This window comes from Macaca fascicularis, chromosome 3 (genome assembly GCF_037993035.2).
Source record: "Macaca fascicularis isolate 582-1 chromosome 3, T2T-MFA8v1.1".
NCBI classification, from domain to species: Eukaryota; Metazoa; Chordata; class Mammalia; order Primates; family Cercopithecidae; genus Macaca; species Macaca fascicularis.
Window position 1 is genome coordinate 134,525,528 of NC_088377.1, and position 15,163 is coordinate 134,540,690.

The 15,163-nt window shown below is 37.1% G+C and overlaps 1 protein-coding gene across 7 annotated transcripts in view; it reads right to left on the minus strand.

The window, feature by feature from the left end:
- GRM3 (glutamate metabotropic receptor 3) overlaps positions 1 to 15,163 on the minus strand; it is a 222,742-nt gene that overhangs the window by 27,915 nt on the left and 179,664 nt on the right. The window contains exon 1 of one of the 7 annotated variants that reach the window (XM_045388687.2): positions 5,030 to 5,121. The exons of the other annotated variants lie outside the window; for them this stretch is intronic. Coding sequence (XP_045244622.1) covers positions 5,030 to 5,069 — 40 coding nt within the window. The 5' untranslated portion in view covers positions 5,070 to 5,121. Of the gene's footprint in view, positions 1 to 5,029; positions 5,122 to 15,163 lie in introns of those variants that run through there. 7 annotated transcript variants of the gene reach the window in all.

Consider the following 15,163-nt stretch of genomic DNA (forward strand, 5'->3'; position numbering starts at 1 on the left):
TATTGTTATTTATTTCTTTGTAGTGTTCTTGTTATCTCACCCTGCAATTTGACTTTACCAACCTCCACTTCCTTTCTGCCACATTTCACAAACCCATCACATATATCTGTTTCTGTCTGTACTCTAGTTGTGAATTGGTTTCAAGTTAATTGTAAGAAAGGGTGATGTATTAGTTGAGTGTGTAGTTTTGGGGTTAGATGGATTTTGTGTGATTCTTGTTTCTGTCTTTTAATAATTGTGTGTCCTTCAGCAAGGACCTTTCTGACTCTGTTTCCTAATTTTCAAATTGGGAATAAGAGTTCTATTGAAGATTTGATGAGTTAAATCCCATAACATGTTAAGCACAATGCCTGGCACACAGTAAGCACTTAACATATATGTTAGTGATAATGAATATAAAAATAATAAAAAGAACTTCATAGAAAAGGAAAGCTGCTTATAAAAGTGAGACCTACTGAGGGACAGGGAGGGAGAAGATGGGAGGAGGGAGATGTTATTCAATTCTACCTACTGCTTTATCCAGACCTCACTTCTGACCCGATCCAGACCCTGCTCCTCCATCCTTTTCCCCATTAGTAAGCGTGATTATACTTAGCTATTGTTTTGCAATGTATATTTGCAGTGAAATATTGAGAATTTTTAAAAAAATTAATATCTTTTAATAAAGTATCTTCATTTTCGATAGCTATATACTATTACCTTGTACATAAGTACTGAGCTACTTAAATATTCTTATAGTTTTAACATTTAGGTTGTTTCTAAGGTTTTCCCTTTATAAACCTCATTATCTAGTTCTTTACTTAGAGCACATTCATAGAAGAAAAACTGTTGGGTCAAAGCGTAGGTTCTTTAAAAATTTAGCTACAGAGTACCGGCTTGCCAAGGAAAGGTGTTTTTTGTTTGTTGTTTGTTTTGTTTTGTTTTACTAACTAATACTCCCATGAACATTGTATGGGAATGTGCATTCTCCACAATCTTACTAACCTTGAGTATTTTTGTCTTTTTAATAATTGACAAACTGATAGGAAACATACCTTATTTTAATCTGTATTTATTTATTTGACTTTTAAAGGGTCTGGTTATGTTTTAATATTTTTAAAAATTATACATATTTATTTTGTGAATTTCTGGTTCACCCATTCTTCACTGTTTTCTCTTGGGGTGTTCATATATTTTAAGAAATTAATATGTAGGCCAGGTACGGTGGCTCACATCTGTTATCCTAGCCCTTTGGGAGGCTGAGATCGGTGGATCGCTTGAGCTTAGGAGTTCAGGACCAGCCTGGGCAATGTGATGAAACCTCTTCTCTACCAAAAATACAAAAAGTTAGTGGGGTGTAGTGGCACATGCCTGTGGTCCCAGCTACTCAGGAGGCTGAGGTGGGAGGATCACTTAAGCCTGGCAGGCAGAGGTTGCAGTGAGCCAGGATTGTGTCACTGTACTCCAATCTGGGTGACAGAGTGAGATCCCATCTCAAAATTAAAAAAAAAAAAGTAAGAGTTGTATAGAAACTGAACATATTAACTGCTTGTCATATATGTACATATCTGTTGGAAAGATTCTTCTAACTTTGTGCTTTTTCCCAGATTGCTAAAATCTTAGGTAACTGATTCTATCGATCTCTTTCTTATAACTACTAGTTTACTTATCAGTTCAAAAAATCCTTTCCTACTCCAAGATGATTAAAATATTTATCTAAACTTTTTTCTATTACTTTTATTGCTTTTTTTATATTGAAAAATTTAATGCACTTCAAATTTAAAGAATGAGTTAGGATTTCAATTCATTTTTTCTCAAATGGCTAACAATTTAAATACTAAATAAAATATAGTATAACTTTTAAAATGTATATTACCATACAATAATTTATAAGTGAAAATTATAAAGTACTAAATAAGTTAATCATTTTCCACTGATTTATAATACTTGTCATATATTAAATTCCCTGATACTCAAATCTTTATACTATTTGTTGTTTCTCTTGGTCTCTTTCCACAGTTGTATGGTCATTTTACAACTACCACAGCATTATACTAAATTTTAGTATTGGTTAGGACAAGTGAACATAGGAGTTGAAACATTATTACTGTATTTTCAGGTATAGTGATCAATAGCAGAATTCTCATGTCACATAAAACTAACTTTCTTTAATCTATGACTAGAGAAAGTTAATTAAGAATTTTAGGAACTCCTTTCATATGTTACAAATAAGAAAAATATTGAATATTTTAACTCATTTTATATCAGATGTAAGAATAAGAACCCTCAGGTTCTTACTGTGTTACTAATTTAATTACTCTCAAGTATGCACCCAACCTCCACCAATGGTCAGTTGATGTTATTAGATAGTTTCTGGAAAACGCTTCTAAAGGAATATGTTTTATATCTTTAAATATTTCACTGTTCTCATAGAAATTTTTGAATATAAAGTTCTTAAAATTAGTGTATTTAACAAACAATAAAACTGATTGAAAGAGACTAAAACAACCAGAAAACTTAAAAAAAAAAAATGGAGAAAGCAGAGCAATGCAGGATGTGAAAGTCAAAGTCTTCAAAACACTAATATGCTCAAGAGAGATAAGTGAAGATATTGCATCCATGAGATAGGCACAAGATATCCTTAAAAATGAATATTCAGAGAACCAGAATGAGCTTTTGGAAGGGAAATAGCAGATATAGAAATTTAACATAAAGACTGAAAGATAAATTTGAGAAAAATCTCAAAGTTTGACCAAAATGCTGTGATGGCAAGAAGAAAATATAACAGGAAAAGAATTACTCTGTGGAATGTCAATTTGTAACCAACAAAAGTTTCAGAAAGAGAAAATAGAGGGTGAACATTACTGAAAGGCAAATAAACACCAGTGAAGAGTAGACTTGGCTTAGGGAAGGGTGAAGCAAGAAACTTTTCTGATTTGTTGTAAGTGCGTTGTATTCATGTAAAAACTACATACGTGTATTATTTTGATAAAACACTAGTCCCAGCTACTCGGGAGGCTGAGGCAGGAGAATGGCGTGAACCCAGAAGGCAGAGCTTGCAGTGAACCGAGATCACGCCACTGTGCTCCAGCCTGGGCGACAGAGCAAGACTCTGTCTCAAAAAAAAAAAAAAAAAAAAAAAAAAAAAAAAAAAAAAAAGGAAAAAAGAAAAAAGAAAGAAAGAAAGAAAGAAAAAGAAAAATTATAAAGTTAAATAATATAAGATAATTAAGCAAGGTCAGGCAGAGTAGCTTTAAAGTAAATAAATTACAAAAATAATGCTGCTGCAAATATTGGAACAACTGCTTGAAAAGTGGGTGGTGAATAAACAAATGCTACTTTTGGTGTAATTTTATTTTTTTAATACATTTACCTTTTACTAAATTTGTTTTGTAAAATGTGTAAAATATGTAACAAAATTCAGTCTAGTTTCTAAATCCTTCAAACACATAAAACAAATTACTTCAAACGCATACATTACAAATTCTAAACAAAAAAAAATCCATTTTTCAGAAGAAATGCCCTGCTCCTTGGCTTGTAATAAAGATCCTTAGGTTGCTGTGTCTGTACTAGAATGAGAAAGAATGAAATAAGAACCAAGAAGAAAAAGGTGAACCGCAAATATTCCACATGTGAGAAAAAATCCTGTTCTTGAACAGTTATTCTGAATGCAATGGCAATATTGACCTGGGTAATGAGGAGGCAAGTAAGAAAAGCAAGCTCTTAGGTGCTGCTGGAGTGGCTTCAAGTGGCAGAGAGCTTGAAGCTCTAGTGTATTGATGCTGTTGTCTTCCTGGTGCATTTAGAGTTGCCTCTAAGTCAAATGACTCACTAGGAAAATAGAACCCAGTTAACCAAAACCATGATTCTCCAGCAATCAGCCGTATAGTTCTTTAGTGTGAAGAAACTTATTTGCTGTTTCTCAAGTTAAGTCTCACCATGGGAGTAAGCATCATTAGAAACGGAAAAATACATCACTTCACCTTTCATTGGTGTTGCAACAGCATGAAAGAACCCAAACTGGAAGGAGAAAAAAAAGAACAACCAGAAAGATGGAAGAGTTTTTTATAAAGACTTAAAACAACCTTCTCCAAAATCTAATTTCAAGCTCCTTGTCATTCGGGTGCTTCAAAATCAGGTCTCCACTTTCCGAAGGAGTCAGATGTGGCCTTGGGTCAGGAGAATTGTTTCTCAGGTTAGCTCATTATCCAATTAGTTCTGACCCGTTTCAAATGGGAACTTGGCTTGAATACCAAGGTGACCAATCCTCCTAGGAATCATTTCATAGAGAGGCAGCAAGTCTATACCTTAAAAATATCATAGGTCAATGGCAGGAGGAAATTAAATTCATTCTTTATTTTTTTCTTCTCAGACAGAAGTCCAATTAAGGTAAGAGAATAGTGTGACTCTTAGGCCTTCAGTAAAGGGAATATTACCTCCACTACTTGGATTCACATTCATAAACACTGATAAAGATTGCAAAAGCTACTAGCAGTGACCAGGCACAGTGGCTGACTCCTGTAATCCCAGCACTTTGGGAGGCTGAGGCAGGCGGATCACTTGAGTTAGAGATCAGCCTGGCCAAAATGGTGAAGTCCCCATCTCTACTAAAAATACAAAATATTACCTGGGTGTGGTGGCATGCCTATAGTCCCAGCTGCTCAGGAAGCTGAGGCAGGAGAATCTCTTGAACCCGGGAGGCATAGGTTGCAGTGAGCTGAGATCACGTCTTTGCACTCCAGCCTGGGCAACAAGAGCAAAACTCCAACTCAAAAAAAAAAAAAAAAAAAAAAAGCTACAAGCAGGAACATGGCTTCAGTTTTACAACCAGGGCCTTACTAATGTTTCTGTGAACTAATCTGATGAATCAGAATTAAGATATAGGTGAAAGTCAGTGTCATCTCCCTGAAAAGACTGTGTTAGAAGTCAAGAGGCAAGGAAATCAAAATCCTTCAGTTAGAGCAAACAAAATCTTTTACAAACTTCATGCAGCAAGAAGATAGGAAAGAATAAGAATGAATCCCTGGCCGTCGGTAATTAGTTTACTTACTGATTAGGAACAAAATCACCGAAGCATTTCTCACAGTCATCAACTGAGTGTAACAGCTGGGACAAAGCACGACTTAGATGTCTTCGTTGCTCAGACTTATGTGTGGAAAACACTCAGTAAATACCTAACATGCCACAGTGAAAGTGAATGTTTGAGAAAAGATACTGAAATAGCTTCTTTTCTTTTCTTTTCTTTTTTTTTTTTTTTTTACGGTGCTATGACTTTTGCAGAGGACTCTCTTCAGTTCCCCTGAAATGTTAGCATGGCTAGTCTTCATTATAGATTTTACTGGTTTTCCTTTCTGTATTCTACATATTATTGTTGAAATTGTCAATACTCCAGGCAACTCAGGAACAATCTACTCTCAGACTAAGAATGAAGAATGGGGAGGTAGGGGCATAGGGAAAATAGAAATGAGTGGGAATTATGAAGATTCCAATCCTCCTACCCGCAATTCAGGGGACAGGGCTAACTTGATTTATTTGAGCTGAAAGTCCATAGTGGTCATTGAATCTTTGCTTAGGGACCTTCTTTAATGTGAACTACAGATACTATCACATTTTTTTCGTACCTTCTTTTCTCCAACTCTTGCCCTCTTCATTACACAGTGTACTGCTTTTCTCTCCTCTGCTCTAATAAGTGTTTAGATTTTTAAAAATTTTCATTGAATTTTAATGCATACTGAAAAAGTATTTTGAAAAAGTGGATTATTATCATGAAGTGAACACACACATGTAACATTGTGACTGTTAAGAAACAGACCATTACCAGTTCGCTTGTTCCTGTCCCTATCATTCCACCCTTCCTCTGCCCCAAAGGCAATCACCATCTTATTTGCTACAACCATTGTATTAGTTAGGGCTGCCATCACGAAGTACCACAAACTGGGTGACTTGAAATGACAGAGATTCTGAAATGACAGATTTATTGTGTCATAGTCTGCCTGAAATCAAGGTGTCAGCAAGGTTGGTTTCTTCTGCGGGCCGTGAGAGAGAATCTCTCCCATGCCTCTCTCTTAGCTCCTGGTGGTATGCCAGGACTCTTTTGTGTTCCTTGGCTTGTTAATGCATTACTCTGATCTTCCACATTCACACAGTGTTCTCCCTGTGTCTCTGTGTTTATCTTTTCCCTTTTTGTAAGAACACCAGCCATATTGGACTGGGGCCCATGCTAATGACTTTATTTTAACTTGGTTACCTGTATAAGCACTATTTCCAAATAAGGTCACATTGTGAGATACTAGGGTTATGACTTCAAAATATCTGTTTTGGGGGGACGCAATTCAACCCATAACAACCACAGACTATTTTGCCTGATATTGAACTTTATATTAATGTAGGTGTGTATTATTTTGTCTCTAACATCTTTTACTCAAAATTAAGTTTTATGAAATTCAGTCACGTAGTGATGAGGTCTAGTTTATTTTTATTGATGCATAGTAGTCTATCATATGATGGGCCACAACTTAGCCATTCTTTTGTTGATGAACTTTAAAAAAAATTTTTCTTTCAATTTTTAGCTTATATAAACAATGTCTTTAGCTGGGTTATTCTAGAAGCAAACCCCAAGACTAAATTTGAGTTTGAGTAGTTGATTTGGGAGGTTATAGGGCAATGGAGAAATAAGACAAATAGGAATGAATCCAATACAGGATGTGTCAATGACCAAGTTACTGCTGAGGGCAAGTGGGTCTCAGCCTCACTGGGGCCCTGTGGGAGACAGTGGAATGGAAATTGGGAAATAAAACCCCAACTTACTCATCAGCTCGGATGGGACAACCCTCATTTGTCATTGGCTTGTGGTGGAGTGGTAACTTCATGGCATTTTTGGTCTGTTCTCTATAGGCAGAGCCTGTCGGACCAGACAGAGCTCTCTGGCAGAGTCACAGACGCTTCTATTGAGAAGCTATTGGCATGTCTGAGAATAGTGAGTGGTAAGAAGATACACGTGAAGCACTGACAGCATTTTCTACATGCTACCTTGAAGATTCTTGTATATAAATTTTGGGACATACATATATAAGCATAGTTCATTTTATTGTACTTTGCTTTATTGTGCTTCACAGATATTATTTTTTTGTTTTGTTTTACAAATTGGAAGTTTGTAGCAACGCTGCATCCAGCAAGTCTATCAGCACCATTTTTCCAACAGCATGTGCTTACTTCATGCGTCTGTGTCACTTTCTGGCAACTCCTCTTGCAATATTTCAACTTTTTCATTATTATTATATCTGTAATGGTGATCTGTGATCAGTGATCTTTGATGCTATTATTATAAATGTTTTCAGGTGCCAGATCAGATGGTGATCTTAATAAATGTTGTGATTGCTGATTCTGATTGCTTCACTGACTGGCCATTCCCCTATATCTCTCCCTCACCTCAGGCCTCCTATTCCCTGAGACACAACAATATTTACATTAGGCCAGTTAATGACCTTATGATGGTCTATAAGTGTTCAAGTGAAAAAAAGAATCGCTTAAAGTCAAAAGCTAGAGAGGAGTAAGCTTAGTCATGAAGGCATGTGGAAAGCTGAGACAGGCTCAAAACTAGCCCTCTTGTACCAGTTAAGCAAGTTGTGAATGCAAAAGAAAAGTTATTGAAGGAAATTAAAAGTGCAACTCCGGCAAACACACAAATGGTAAGAAAGTGAAAGAGTCTTATTGCTGATATGGAGAAAGTTTTACTTGTATGGATAGAAGATCAAATCAGACACAAGATTCCCTTCAACCAAAGCCTATTCCAGCTCAAGGTCCTAATTATCTTCAATTACTTGAAACCTGAGAGAGGTGAGGGACCTGCAGAAGAAAAAGCTAGGAGAGGATGGTTCATAAGACTTTGAGGGGCCCAAGACTTCAGTGGAGGAAGTCACTGCAGATGAGGTGGAAATAGCAAAAGAACCAGAATTAGAAGTGGAGCCTGAAGATGTGGCTGAATTGCTGCAAACTAAATGATCAAACTAAAACAGATGAGGGGATGCTTTTTATGGATAAGCATAGAAAGTGGTTTCATGAGATAGAATCCACACCTGGCGAAGAAACTGTGAACATTGTTGAAATGACAAGAGGATTTAGAATATTACATAAACTTAGTTGATAAAGCAGTGGCAGGATTTGAGAGAATTGACTCCAATTTTGAAAGCTCTATTGTGGGTAAAATGCTATCAAACAGTATCACACGCTACAGAGAAATCTTTTGCGAAAGGAAGATTCAATTATTGTGGCACACTTCATTGTTTTCTTATTTTCAGAAACTGCCACAGTCAACTCAGTCTTCAGCAACCACCACCCTAATCAGTGAGCAGCCATCAACACTGAGGCAAGACCGTCCATCAGCAAAAAGAGTATGGGCTTGCTAAAGGCTGAGATGATTGTTAGCATTTTTTAGCAATGAAGTATTGTTAAATTAAGGCATATATATTGTTTTTAATACATAATGCTACTGTACACTTAACAAACTACAGTATAGTGTAAATATAACTTTTATATGCACTGGAAACCAAAACATTTATGTAACTTTCTTTATTGTGAATTTTGCTTTATTTCAATGGCCTAGAACTGAATTTAAAATATTTCTGAAATATGCCTGTATGTGTATGTGCACAAGTGTGTATATGTGTATATAGTGTGTATGTATTTGTATATAATAGTAAAATTGATTGTTTCAGTTGCTTCATATGCTTAATATTGATGTCATTTAATTTTAGATATTTGAGTGAAAATGTACTGGTATCTCATTGTAATTTTTTTGGTAGTTAATTTGCATTCCCCAATGCCTAATAATATTGAGCACCTTTTCATAAGTCAATCAAATGTCTAGAAGTAGTCTTTTATAAAGTACCTTTTCCAGTCCACTTGTATTGAATTTTTCTTTTAAAAATTTGACAGCCGGCTTGGTGGCTCATGCCTGTAATCCCAGCACTTTGGGAGGCGGAGACAGGCAGATCACCTGAGGTCAGGAGTTTGAGACCAGACTGGCCAACATAGTGAAACCTCGTCTCTACTAAAAATACTAAAATTAGCTGGGCATGGTGGTGGGTGCCTGTAAAAACAGCTACTCGGGAGGCTGGGGCAGGAGAATCGCTTGAACGTGGGAGGCAGAGGTTGCAGTGAGCCGAGATCGGGCCATTGCACTCCAGCCTGGGGGACAAGAACGAAACTCTGTCTCAAAAAAAAAAAAGTGATTTATAGGAGGTGTTTTTTTTTGTTTTTTTTTTTTTCTTTTTGAGATGGAGTCTCGCTGTGTCTCCCAGGCTGGAGTGCAGTGGCGTGATCTCGGCTCACTGCAAGCTCTGCCTCCCGGGTTCAGGCCATTCTCCCGCCTCAGCCTCCCAAGTAGCTGGGACTACAGGCGCCTGCCACCACGCCCAGCTAGTTTTTCTTTGTATTTTTAGTAGAGACGGGGTTTCACCATGTTAGCCAGGATAGTCTCGATCTCCTGACCTCGTGATCCACCCGTCTCGGCCTCCCAAAGTGCTGGGATTACAGGCTTGAGCCACCGCGCCCGGCGATTTATAGGAGTTTTTTATATTTTCCAGATATGAGTAGTTTGCAGATATGTGTTGTGAATATCTACTCTGTGGCTTATCTTTTCACCTGCTTTTTAGTTTTGTCCAATAAACATAAATTCTAAAATTTAATGCCCAATACAGTCTTTATTTTTAATGCCCCCAAATTCTTAATTTTAATGCCCATTTCCAATTTATGAATTATTTACTTTATGGCTAAGACTTTTAGCATTCCGTTTAAGAAATCTTTACCTGTTCTAAGGTTATAAATACATAATTCTAAAATGTGAGGATTTCAGGTACTGAAAAACATTTCAGAAGAATATTGTATCTTTAAGGCATCAGCTCTCCTTTTGTGCTGACGTAGCGTGCCATGCGTTTGACCTTAAGGAAATGGACTATAATATGTTGGAAAAATATTCAGTGTGTGCCCATCTCTTTGCTATTCCTAAGCCTCTCCAGAACAGGGATGATGTCTCATTCAACTCTGTACTCTCATTAAGGAACACTGGACACATCCTAGGTATTAACGCTTTCCTAAACAATTAGACTCATTAGAATCATCTCAGGAACTTAAAACTCATGCTGACACCTGAGTCATAATACAGGCCAATTAAATGTGAATCTTAAGGGCCTTGACACTTGTATATATTATGATGTAGCCAAGAGGGCGGGGGAATTGCAGCCTCTAGTGGGTGAGGCCAGGGATGTTGCTGAACATCCCACAATATGCAAGCCACACCCTCAGAACAAATACATATCTGGCCCAAAATGTCAACAGTGCTGAAGCTGAGAAACCTTGGTCTAGGGTAATAAATATTTGTATTTCTAGATATATTTTGAAAAGTTCAATCCTTTATGAAAATGGAAAATATCTATGCCTGATAAATTCCTTATGGTGTCACCATATTGAGGTTACTATTACCTAGTCTTGTTTTCTCACTATAGTCATTTCCAGCTTATACACTTCCTTCAGTATGTAGAGTCCTCTCCTTTCCCCGTTCATCAGCTGTTTCAGTTGAGTTTCACTCCTCCCACCTTACCCCAACAGTCACTACAGGCCCATTACACACAGATTTTCACAGTCTCCTTTTCTCCCCTTTTAAGAAACCAGTTACCCAGCTGCACATATCCTTCTCTTCAGTCACCTCTTACGAAAGAAGCAAATTCTTGACTGCAGCAGGAGCAGGAGATATATAGTCTTCCAGAGCTAACGCATGAGCAAGAATATCTGTTATTAGTAAGAATTAAGTGAGGTCTGTATGCAAATTTTCTCCCTTTAAATTTCTATCCCCAGAACAAACCTGAGCACCCAAGAATACTATGTGACTTTGCACCCGTCTTCAAAATTTTCCAATTTTGTGAAAAGAAATTGTGAATTCTGATGACCAATTTAATCTGTTCTCATTTTTTAATGTGACTGTCATATAGCACAGCATAGATTTTAAAATGTTTTAAAAAGGGGAAAAAAGGCTTTCTCCAAAGTTGGCTAGAAATGCATATCCATGACTTTTTAAAAAAGGCATAAGCGTCCCATTGTTCTATCCTTAAATCACTTTTCCACCTGCTGTGCTAAAGATCTAAGTGCCGCAGAAGAGTGAAACGTGATATGGATAGAAGGTGTGAAAATGACTGGGAAAATCCCATTCAGAGATGCTCTCAGAAGCCAACCGTGCAAACTATTAAAAAGTACTTGAAAATTCGTACCAGGGTTAATATTCTGAAGAATGCAATCACAGGATCAAGGATACTTATAAAACGAGCTTTCCTATGTTTAAGCAAACAAAAGACTTCTTTATATAAAGAAGCAGAACAGCAAAATTTTATTCAGCCTTCAAGGATGAACTTTCCAAAGACAAGCACAGCAGCTAAGCATGCAGTAACTGAAATTTCCACGGGTAAGGCAAATTAATTTCTATTTTGTTGTTTTATGAATGCATGGACATGCATTTGACTTTCTGTGTAGTATCACGTAAAGAAAATACAAGGTAAAATAAATGACTTCTCCTGCCAGCATGCTGGTCTATTGTTAAGTTGTCATGTGTTTCCTAAGCCACTGTAGCATAGCTTAGTCTTCTGTCTTCACAGAAAAGGCTGCATTATTGAACCACAAGATTTCAAGTGACCTTGTCAAATCTTCAAGCATATCCACACATCGTTAAGAAATTCCAAAGCTACATAATCCTGAAAGGGTTTCTATTCCCCTGGAAATAATTAAGGTGATAAAATAAAATTTAAAAAGTTATGATTTAAAAAATGTTCTCCTCTTTTTCTCCCTTTTAACGTAAGGGTTAATTTACTTAGAATAAACCAAACACCACGTGTTCTCACTTGTAAGTGGGAGCTAAACATTGAGTACACATGGACACAAAGAGGGGAACAGGAGACACCAGGGTCTACTAGAAGGTGGAGGGTGGGAGGAGGGTGAGGATGAAATTCAAAAAAATGAAAAGAATAAAAATTTTCTCCTCTTCACCATAATTTATATTTTGAACTAATCTGAAAATAATGGTGTTAAGGTTATGATAAACTGGTTATTTTGTCCCTTTGTAGAAAATCTCCCCGGAAATTGATCAACCCCAGAAATCATTTTAGCTCATATGAGTCTCACTATTCCTCCAACTGTGCTCAATTAATATGATAGATAAAATTAACTTGGTTATAGTACCCTAATATAATACCATACGGGTAGAGATATATATATATGCATGTGTATGTGTGTGTGTATATATATATATATATATATATATAACTTTGTTGCATAAATTTCCACGTTTCTCATATGATATTTTTACTGAAAAACCAGGAGATGGGGCATTGTTAACATCCAAAACTTCACCCACAGTCATCCTTGAAATAGATGGAGAAAGTTAGTAGTACATGTGAGAATTATGGTAATCATGTATCCAACTAGGTGTGTAATCATGAAGTAGACACAGTTATCTTTAAGGCTCTTCCACTTTCTTTCTTAGCCTACCTTGTTCCTGATGCCCACTTCTCTCTTGTAACTCCAAGCAAAACAAATTCTCATCAAAGTACTACATACTGTATATGTTATCCCTTTCAGGAACAGTCATATTAAAAGATATCATAGTCAAAGGACCATATAAAATGTAATCACAAATTAACTATTGATGATGGGATCTGATATCTCAGTGCAGAAAGAATTTTGGACAGGAGCTTTGTCTCGCTTTCCTAAAATGATATCTTTTGAAGAAGTAGGAATACTTTTGTTCTTAGATCAAGTTTTAGCCTCAGTCCCACGGAAAGGGAACTTTTGCTTCCTAACTTCCTTCTTTTCCCACCATCTTATTTTCCCTCCCCTCAGAGAAGCAGCAGGTCTGACTGGTGAATCTAACATTCACTGAACCTTCCTCCCTAATGGGCAGAATCATAGCTATTAAAAGATAAGGCAGGAGTTCTACCTTCACTGGCCGACTGACAGAGGAACTAACTTAGAACTGGCCTTGGTCATCTTCATGCACTCCTTTGCACTTCCAGTCTCCAGGCTATACAGACCGAGTGGGTCTTGCCTCAGCAGCTCTGCTCCTGCTGCAGGCTCTCTCTCCTCACTGCAACAGGTGGGGAAAGAAGATCTGCCATTCACTCCTCATACATAAGGACACCTGGGTAAGTAGGCTTGAAATCTGCTCTAAGGATGCAGCCATTCAGACACAGGTTGTGGGAAACCAAAGCTTTCTTAGCTCCTGGCCTATGCTAGGGATCTAGCTGTCATATCAGAGAAGTCTTTTTAAGGGAGGGTGGTGGGAAAGATCAGGCATTAGCTCAGTTGTTAACAAGAAATGAAATTTGTTTCCTCTTGGCTATTGATCCTTACATGTTTAGAACCTGGGAAAAGAAAAGGAGAAAGTAGGATTTGGGCACTAAATCCTACCCCACAGCCCCCAGCGCGCACCACCCACTCCCACCCCCCCCCCAAAAAAAAATACCTCACACAGCTAACCGCTGAATTTCTGTTAGTTCTAGCTAATAACGTATCTTTCTAGAAAAGGGCAGAGAGCACTAAGGTGAGGGGGATGAGATCACTTTTCAATAATTTGAAAAGTGATTTAGTGGCAGCATTCAAATTTCAAGTTTGTTTTCTTTTAAATTGGAGTTGTGGGGCGTATGTACTAGGATTCGACAAAAGAAAAGTAGGGGTAGTAGAAAACAGAGAAGAGGAAAAAAAAGGGGATGAATCGCAGAGGGTGAGAGTGGGAATGGTGGATGCTGGCTTGTCCATCTTTGCCTCTCAACTAGATATTGATTGCTGCTATTATGCCAATTTTGGTTCTCATTACAAAACATATACAACATGAGCAGCACCTCAAATATGTCCAGCATATTGGCAGGTCTGTGTAATAGGAAGCCATTATTATTTCTATGGGCTATTGTGATAGCCTTGCAGCTGATTTTCTCTACCTAGTCTGTCCCCTTCTTTTCTGGTTCACAATTCTCTAAAAATGTCTAAGGTACCACAGATACCAGCATCCCATCACTTCACTGCATGAAGGTCTCAGTGGCTCTCCTGTTGCATTTAGTGATGTTAGCTAAAATTTCTGTCCTTAGGATAAAAATAAATGTTCTAAGAAAAGACAACAGTATAACAAGCTGGATTCACAAAGCTAAACAGTAACTTCGTTACTGAATAGGGGTTAGTTCTTAGACTATCTTCTTTGTGAGTCAGCTTTGAGGATCATCCAGAGATTGATATGGTATGTAGCCTTCCCCAATTTTTGGACTATCGAATTTTATTTTAATTGATTTACTTTTAAAAAAGAAATCTAACATGTACTATATTGGTGTATCATGGAACTACATCCTACGTAATCAAGTATCACAAAGTATGAATTTCACAGTCCCACACAATCTGGCCCACGTCCCATTCACCATTCATATCTCTCGCTCTATCCCTTTGCAATCCATGACAGAACCTAAGTGCCCCCTTCCTCTTTGCTCACATGCAACATGCATTTTTTCCACTTGTGCTTTTTTTCATCTTGTTCGCTGCTTTATATGCCCTTTCTTCTCTGTACCACCTGTAAAATCACTCACATCCTTCAAGGCCAGCACAAATATTGCTTCTGCTTGCCCTTGTTCTGTCTCAGCTGAAATTGCTAACCGTGATCCCACATTCAATTTCTTTGGCATTTACTATCTTTCTCTCACATTATATGTATATTTTTTCTGTATATCTCTTACTATTACTATCTTCATATCACTATATTGTAAGCTCCTTAAAGGCACAAACTGAACTTTATTATTTTTCAAACAGAAATTGTAACCTGGGAGCTATAAGTGAAATTGATACTGAGAATTGTTTTGTTTATCCTGCACTGTATATTCAAAATATCTGTGTTAGTGTCCTTTAGTAAAATATTGAAAGAAAAAAAATAGATGTCATTTTCTCTGGAAAGAGAGAAAGATCTGGTGCTACTGTGCTGTTATTCAACACAGGCACAATTGGCATTATAGTTAGCCTGGTCCCCACCTGAAGCAGACCAACCTGTTTCATGACTTACTTGAATTTTCACTTCTTTGAACAGTGTTTTATACAAAATCTGTTCTCGAAAAAAAATGTTGCTCTAAGCCAGATGTATTTATTTCAAAAAGATCAAGGAAGAGGGGAA